Raw genomic sequence first — 8,040 nt, forward strand, 5'->3', positions numbered from 1 at the left:
AGAGTGCAAATAAAAGACACAAAAAGCTTCAGCTTCAGCAATGCCCAGGAAAGTCCCAAATAACACTAAGGTAAATGCCTTCTAGTGGGTTTTTGGTTTGGTTTTTTTTTTTTTTTTTTAAATGCTTTTGTAGTTTGAGTTCAGTGAATGACATTCTTTTATCAGCAATTTTCTACTACCACACCCAGGATAAAAAGCTCAGAACTTGACTGAAAGTGTCCAATCTGAATAGCATCCTACTGGATATCGAATAGCTATATTCTGGATCCTTTGATACCAAACTCTACTTGTTGATCTTGGCCTTGAGACTATCTTATTCTGGCCTAATTCTCCCACCCTGATGAATGAATTTATCTTCCCAAGGAAGTAAAAGCTTTAAGATTGATACTGGCAATTGACCAAAACCTGCAAAACCCTCCCTCCCTCTGTTATGCACCGACCTGGTTCTGATACTGTCAGCAAATTAGAAATGTCACCTTTTCAGAGGATTTTAGGAAAAACAAAAAAAAAAAAAAAAAAAAAAAAAAAAAAAAAAAAAAAAAAAAAAAAAAAAAAAAAAAAAAAAAAGGAGTTTAACGGAGCTCACAGTTGCCTTTTTAATGAAAAGATTTCTAAGGTCAAACTAACAATAATAGATCACTGCAGTTTGTTTTATTGTTCTGAAGTCTGAATTAAGCAAACACTAATTCTGTAATAATATATAGAGATTGCTGGTGGGAAAATCCTGAACTGTTTTAAAACAGCGCACACAAACGATAGCTCAAAAAATTTGAAAGCGAATGTTTAACCTTTTGCTTTCTTACATTTTTTGGAAATAAAAACCACCTGGTGCATAGCTCAACTGTTTACTTCAGTCTTTTCTTGCGGGATTGAAGTTACAGTCCCAGTCACACTGCTAATGTACTGAACAAAAATATATGAAAAAGGAATTATCTACTAAAGAAACAGCACAGTATTTTCATGGATTGGACACGGGTTGAGTGAACAGGAACTTTCACTTCTAATCTGCATTTTTTCCTGCTGTCTCTTTGTATGACCTTAAGCAATTCATGCAGGTAGGTCTCTGATCCACTGAATCATTTATGCACGTGCCTAACAGTGGGTAGTGGCAGTGAAGTCCCCAGCAATCGAGTTCAGGGATACCCAGCAGCCTCCCACAGCCTGATCTCCCTTCTCAGTGAACACAGAGAGGGCCAAGTCATTAACTCAAATGTTAGAGCTAGTCAACCCTTCCGAGCCCCAGGCAGCTACTTCAGGGACCGATATTTGACGCTTATTATCCAGCAGCCCTCTGTCATTGTGTCTTGGATAAATTAGCGGAATCAATCAGTTGGGCATTAGTGAGAAACAGCATACGCGTTCTCGCTGCTCTTCTTGCATCACTGATGTGATCGGACACAAGTTCAGGCTGCTGAAAGCTAGTCCCATGCAAAAGCAATGAGTCCCTCAGCACGGCTACCCAGTCCATCAGTGCTAGTATCAGGACAGTAGGACAGGTGGGGAGGAGGTCAGGGAGCAGAGAAGTGGGAGTACGATCTGACTCCTGGTGACAGCCACCCATCAGGTAGGTTCAGCTGGAGCATCACACCCCGAGCCAAGATGGGGCAGAGAAGGTGCCTGGGTGCGGTGACTTGCTTCAAGCGTCTAACGCTGACAGGCTCCTGCCTGTGAATCAACATTTTGAATTTAAAAAGTCTTTAGCTTCTGTTTGAACTCTTTCCATTCAAGGGACATGAAGTGGATGCAGAGTGCTCACACAGTCTCTTCTGCTAGCTCAGCAGTGGGGCTGGTAGTCTCGGCTTGAAGGAGCGGAGGTGAGTTCAAGAGTACTGATATCGCACGGTATCTCAAACACTTTTGTAAAGACCACAACCTCAGTTTCAGAATTCATTCTATGGACACAGAAAAGCATTGAGTTGTTTTCCTCAGAGAGACTTTTCAAGCTCTGTTTTTGCATGCCATGCCTGAATAAATACTTGGCTATACAAATTATTTCAGAAGTCACTTCATATCCATGTTTCACAGATGAAAATACATCTCAGCATCCAAGGCAAGATGGATTAACAAAACTTGGCTGAGCTATAGGCTGTTGTCAAAAACAAAAGTCTGGAACTACTTAGATCATCTGAAACTCAGTAATTGATTAAACATACTACACTGCAGCAGGAAAGTGCTGAAAAGACCAGCAACAAGCAGGAGGCTTGGGTAAAGCACTCCTACTCGATGTCCCAGATCAGTGTGAAACAGAATAAATTGATACAGCAGAATAAATTGATAAATTTGACATAGCTGATGTAAATGCGGGCCACTGTAGAAACAAAGCTACATCAGTAGCTCTTTCCATACGTTGTATTTCTTTTGTTACCTCTGACTGCATTTCAATTCCTGATAGGGAGAATGTCCAAATTCTCTGTTGGTGCAAGGTGGTGTAACTCCATCAAAGTACAAAGCATGTCCTCTATGCTAGCAGAGAATCTACATCATAAGCAACCTAGCATTACAGAGAAGTGAAACTTCCAAAGCGAAGTTCCAAACCAACAGCGCACCTTGGAAGGTAAATACTCTCGGTTACCACTTACCGTGGTACTCTCTACACAGGCAGCTCCAGAAGAGTTCTAACTGTGAGTTCTTTGTAAAAAGAGCACAAAATGTACAACTAGGTGACTTATTTTCGAACCCACAGCAAACATGCTGCAGCATAAACTACCATTTATGCAGCTTAATTGATTAGTAACTGATCAACACATTGCTTTGCATCTTGCTACTTTCTGTGTAACAGAAAAGTACCTTGAAAAATAAAAGCTACTTCTCAGAACAAAATAATTATGAAAATAATAAATGAATGGCAGAAGAAAAGAAGCAGGATGCAGCACCTGTTGGAAACTCTCTCTCAAATGGCTTTGATCTTCAGGATGGCAGAATTCTAAAATATCTTTCCCCAGAAGATCCTAGAATAAAACATAAGGGTATGTAAAAAAACCCAGACCAGACACAAATCCACACACAGAACTGCAAGTAACCCTTGCAGACGCTGGATCTGCCACCCTCAATGGGACTCCTCAGTCAGGAATGAATCATACAAATCAGGTTTGTAGGCATTATGTCCCACACTGTATTCATACTGTCACACAGATTTATGTATTTACAAACAAATTTTAAGAGATTTTTTAAATACCTCTGAAACAGTGTCTTGAGAAGACTGACATCCACTACTGCAGCTCAGTTTATGGCACTAATCTTTGTAAAAACAGTTATTATAAAGCTACCAAAAATAAATGGGAAAAAAATGAGCAAGAACTTATTTTTGCCTCTAAATTGTGACTGTTGAGAGTTATCTGAGGGAGAGTTGTGGTAGTCAGGAGTTCATTTACTATTCTACTCAGTTCTGTGACTAGCCTCCTATTCAGAGGAGCAGATGTAAGCCTAAAGGAAAAGAGATGCCAGAGACGATGTTTGCTTACTCAAAAGATTGGCAGAAGTAAAGATCTACAGGACTAAAACTCCCTCCCAGCACTGTTAACTTTCTATCACAGGAAGGTGTGAACTAGAAAGCTGTGTGAGGTTTAAGGCATCCTGCTGTTAGGATTCTATCTGGATCTAAAAGCTATAAAAAGATACCTCACAGAACACAGGGGGAAACCGTAAATTTTACAGAGGTGCAGATAGCAAAGGAAAATGAACAGATTTAGTGCATGACATACAAATTATCAGCTACAAATATTTCAAGCTTTGCTGCTTCTGTTTTTAATGCACAAATGGAATTTTCCCATTAGCTCGAACAAGTCTTGACATTTACAGCGACTTGCTGACCTGGGGCTGGTAGCCAATGACGCTGATACACCTTGGGTCGACAAAAGTGATGACTCCATCAGAGTTGTGTCTAGACAAGAACTCAGTTGGGACGGACATGCCATTCATGTCCATGCACACTGGAGAGCTGGTTACCTACAACCAAAGAATTCCACAGCATTTAGTCCACAGAATGGTCACCTTAAGCTAAATTTCCTTAGATAGCTGAAGAACAAAATCTGTTGGCAGAGTGGTAACTACTGAAGGAAGTCATAATTAAAACAGCACAGATAAATGACACAGAACACCCTGTAGTCTAGTTTACGGGGCAAACATCTCACTTCATGGCACCTGCCTTGGCTTAATAACATGTCAGGACAACAAATGCACCAGAAGTTCCCAAGAAGGAGAGATAGCACTAAGGATATGAGTACAGCTGGATTCATGTTGCTTTGTGGCCTCACACTGAAGTTAGGCATCTTGGTTCCTACCTTTGTCAACCAGGAATGAAAGACTTGCAGAGGACAATTCAGTCCACCCATTTTAGGATGGGAAGGTCAGTCTCTAGAACAGGCCAACTCATTATCCATAGACATATCCAACAGGACCAGCTCAGACTCAACACTCAACTTCCAGGTGAGATGAATCTCACCTGAAACACCTAGAGAACCTGAAACAAAGGTCTCCAGAGGATGAGGAAGGTTATATCAGGCCAGTAAGTGGCTGCTCACAATGAAAAAACACAGTCCTTTTATAAATGCTCCTCAAATCTCATCAGAGAGAATGATGCATTTCCAGCTCTGCCTGAAAGCTGTGCAATCAGGCCGCTTCCCATTCATTCATTCCTACTGGGGCTACAAATTGAGAGCACCGTTGTCCCTACAACTTCCAGAGGTATCTCTGTTAACAAGCTCCCAATGCAAAAAGAGAAAAAACTCATTTTTCTGCTGTCTTGAAGCAGATTAGCCAGTTAACCATACGCAAGATTTCAATTTGCTGTTACAGAACAGTTTCCAGTTTTTGCACCTTGACTCCTTGGTGATCAAAGGCATCCACAGAGCCTCCTCTTGCCCTCCCTCACATATCCTGCCAGCTCTAACATAACAGATGTTTTGACACTCTACATGATACTAATGTGATTTTCTCAGAAATCATCTTTCTTTGGCAGTCGTAACATAAGAATCCCCATAACTTCCTTCTCTCCATCAGTGGAATATATTACCCTTGATTATAAAAGCATGATTAACCTGAAAGCCATCAAGCGATACTTTTGTAGCTCTGCCATCACAATGGAGACACGCTCTGCAGAAGTGCTAATGCAGAAAAGTGCAGGCGGTTCACCTCAAATAAGATGGGTTTGGCACCTGTGCTCTAATGAAAGGGTCATTCTACCTTGTCAGAAGGAGTAATGCCATCCTAGCAGATGGCAACGAGTGCAGGCCAACAGGAGATCATGCAGGAGGCTCAAACTTGTTCACCCATGGCAGGATTCCCAGATCGGGAAGATAAAAATTAGCCTCCCTGCTGTGGTGAAGGAGACTCACTGCAACTGCTCTAGCTCCTGCTCCCATCAGCAATGGGCAAAGAAAATGTAGAACATCAATCACTACTGTCTGAGCAAAAAGGAAGTAAAATATTATTTTACCTGAAGCCTTCCTATTGCCACCAGGCAATATTTACTGCCTTGTCCCACATCAGCATCATCTTCTGGTATAGTCATTCCTAAAGAAAATGATAACAAATACTGTTACAATCAGCCAGCTGGGATGAGCAGAGACATTGCTGGTCTGGTTCTATACTATTCTGGATGCTCTAAATCATACAAAATAACCTTATTGTCTCATTAATGAATTATTTCTGGGTCCAGATCAGATGGACTTCTCAGCAGTGCTCGATCCTACATACCTCACACGCATATACAGTACCCGTGACGGCTATTTTGACTGCCAAAGACAAAGCAGATAAAAACATTCCATTAGACACCAAGATGGACAATAACATTTCCATGAGTGCTGCTCTGAGGCACGTTACTGGAACCGTGTGGTCACTTGATACGTTCAGTGAATGTACACAATTATAACAAGCCTTAAAAACAAGGCACAGCCTAGATTTTTCACTAACTTCGTGCTTGTATTAGCAGCTGGTTTTACTTTTTTCTATAATGGACTAAATCTGGGTCATTACGTTGGAAGACTGAAAAAATGCGGATGCTTTGCTAACAGCGCTCGGTTCAGTTGTGTAACAGGAGTAACTATTATAAACACGGAACAATTTCAAAACATACATGAGCGTGGATTTCCATCTCTGTCAGTGTTTCACGAATAAGAACTCTCAGATTAGCTCTGTTTACTTGCTAGTTGGCTAGCCCTTTGCTAAGGCTATTTCCCAACTCCAGCTTTGAGATACCACTTCCCTACAAAGTGCTTGAAAAAACATCCTCCAAGAGTGACTCTGCTGCCTTATTTTAAGTGAACTGCAAACTCTTTCACAAGGTTTTTCAAGGAATTCAGTCGCAAGAGACAGTGAATCATTTAAGACTCACTTTAAAGCATTAATGAAATTAACTGCAAAGCAGCTACCAGTTATGAAACAACAGCCACTTCATTCTCAAAGTTTGTAATTCCCAACGTAAGTCAAGCTTTGGACCATGCAGAGAATGACAGCATACAGGTTTCTTAAATGACACTTCTGAAAAATGACCATAAATGCTGCTGAATGAACTGACGTACTCTCTGAAGGAGGTTATTTTGCATCAAAATAATTGAATCTTAACTGACAATCACTCTCCCAATAGCACTCTACAGCTATTTTTCAGCTCCCATTGAGCTATAGAATAGAATAAAATATTCGAAATATGAAAGAAAAACCCCGGCACTTTTGTGTAATACTTGATTTGCAATGGAATTCACAATTTGGGGGTAATAACTTCATTTGCAGCCCCTGACAGATAACTACGATCTTATCAGGGGATCTCAAGAGCTTTGCAAAAGAGAAGCCTTATAGTCCCTTCTAACAAGAAGGGACATTGAGGCACAGTACAAATTTCACACTACAAGAGGTGGGCAAAACTCCCTTGTGTTCTACACACTGATCTTGCTATCCAGAGATACAAACTTGGCCCTGAATAACTCCTTCATTTCCAAATTTATGTGATATCCCTCACCAAATGCCAGGACACTCCTCTGAAATGTTTTCTTAGAAGCTGTATAAGAAGAGCAAGGTGGCAGTATGTGCCCTTACGAGTATGTTTTAAGAAACCAATCATTAAAGACCTAAGTTAAAAAAAATACTGGAAGGAATCACCACATATTATTTTTCAATTAAATATAATTTCCTGCTTCTGATAAATGGCAGGGTTATTAAGGACCTGAACTTTCACTTGAGATCCTTCACCTGCTTTAGAACATCCTTGAAATGAAGACAGCCTGCATTTCCCCTCCCTGAGGGACTGCTCTGCACTGCCTGCAGTTTATCAGCTCATCCTTCCAGCAGTCAAATTACGAAGCATCGTTCTGGTACTTCACATACCGCTACTCCAGTCTCTTTGCCGTTACACACCAAGCAAAAGCCCAAACACAAGTAAGTCCCATGCTCTGAGATTCCAGCGTACCACAGAGAGCGTAAACCACTGACAGGAAACTACAGTTCAGAGATTCAGATTACAGAAGTATTTTGTTTGCCTTCCATGCTGTATTTACACACAGTTATTTCTTCAACACAAGACTTGGTAATTACCTAACGACAGCTCCAACAGGCAAAGAAACGGAATTGGGCTGCCCCTTGAGGAAAAGAGCAAAAATTACCCTGAGAAGGCAGTAGCAAACATACCTCCTCAAAACTGCATCCACTTTAGACAAGATCTTGCAGACACATGGCTGCTGTCTGCTCACATACCTGTGGGGAGCCCGGAAAGATGAGCTCCCAGAACTAAACCTGGAGTCATCCACATGAGCAATTTTAACTTTGAATAGGTGAGAAATGATTAACTGAGAATTGTGTGCAGTTTGCAGGGGATGATATAACTGGAATTCAGCAGTTTCACCTCACAAAGCGGTGACTACAGGTGTGAACTGAGAGCAGAACAAACTGAACGATGCAGCCGTTTAGGAAGGAGCAGGAAGATGCTGATTCTGCTGCAAAAGAAACTCAGCAGTGTACAAAAGCTACCACGGGAGGAAAGCAAGTACCGGAGCTACCCAAGGGTTGACTTAACTCTTTGGCTGGAAGATGGCAGCAGGGACTGCATTCCTG

At 41.2% G+C, this 8,040-nt stretch overlaps 1 protein-coding gene across 1 annotated transcript in view; it reads right to left on the reverse strand.

Annotated features, from left to right (window-relative positions):
- Positions 1-8,040, reverse strand: part of ARNT2 (aryl-hydrocarbon receptor nuclear translocator 2) — a 72,893-nt gene that overhangs the window by 23,397 nt on the left and 41,456 nt on the right. The window contains exons 8-10 of the mRNA XM_010134963.1: positions 5,435-5,511; positions 3,811-3,945; positions 2,874-2,948 (exon numbers count right to left, since the gene is read on the reverse strand). Coding sequence (XP_010133265.1) covers positions 2,874-2,948; positions 3,811-3,945; positions 5,435-5,511 — 287 coding nt within the window. The remainder of the gene's footprint in view (positions 1-2,873; positions 2,949-3,810; positions 3,946-5,434; positions 5,512-8,040) is intronic.

This window comes from Buceros rhinoceros, unplaced genomic scaffold (genome assembly GCF_000710305.1).
Source record: "Buceros rhinoceros silvestris isolate BGI_N320 unplaced genomic scaffold, ASM71030v1 scaffold7284, whole genome shotgun sequence".
Taxonomy (NCBI): domain Eukaryota; kingdom Metazoa; phylum Chordata; class Aves; order Bucerotiformes; family Bucerotidae; genus Buceros; species Buceros rhinoceros.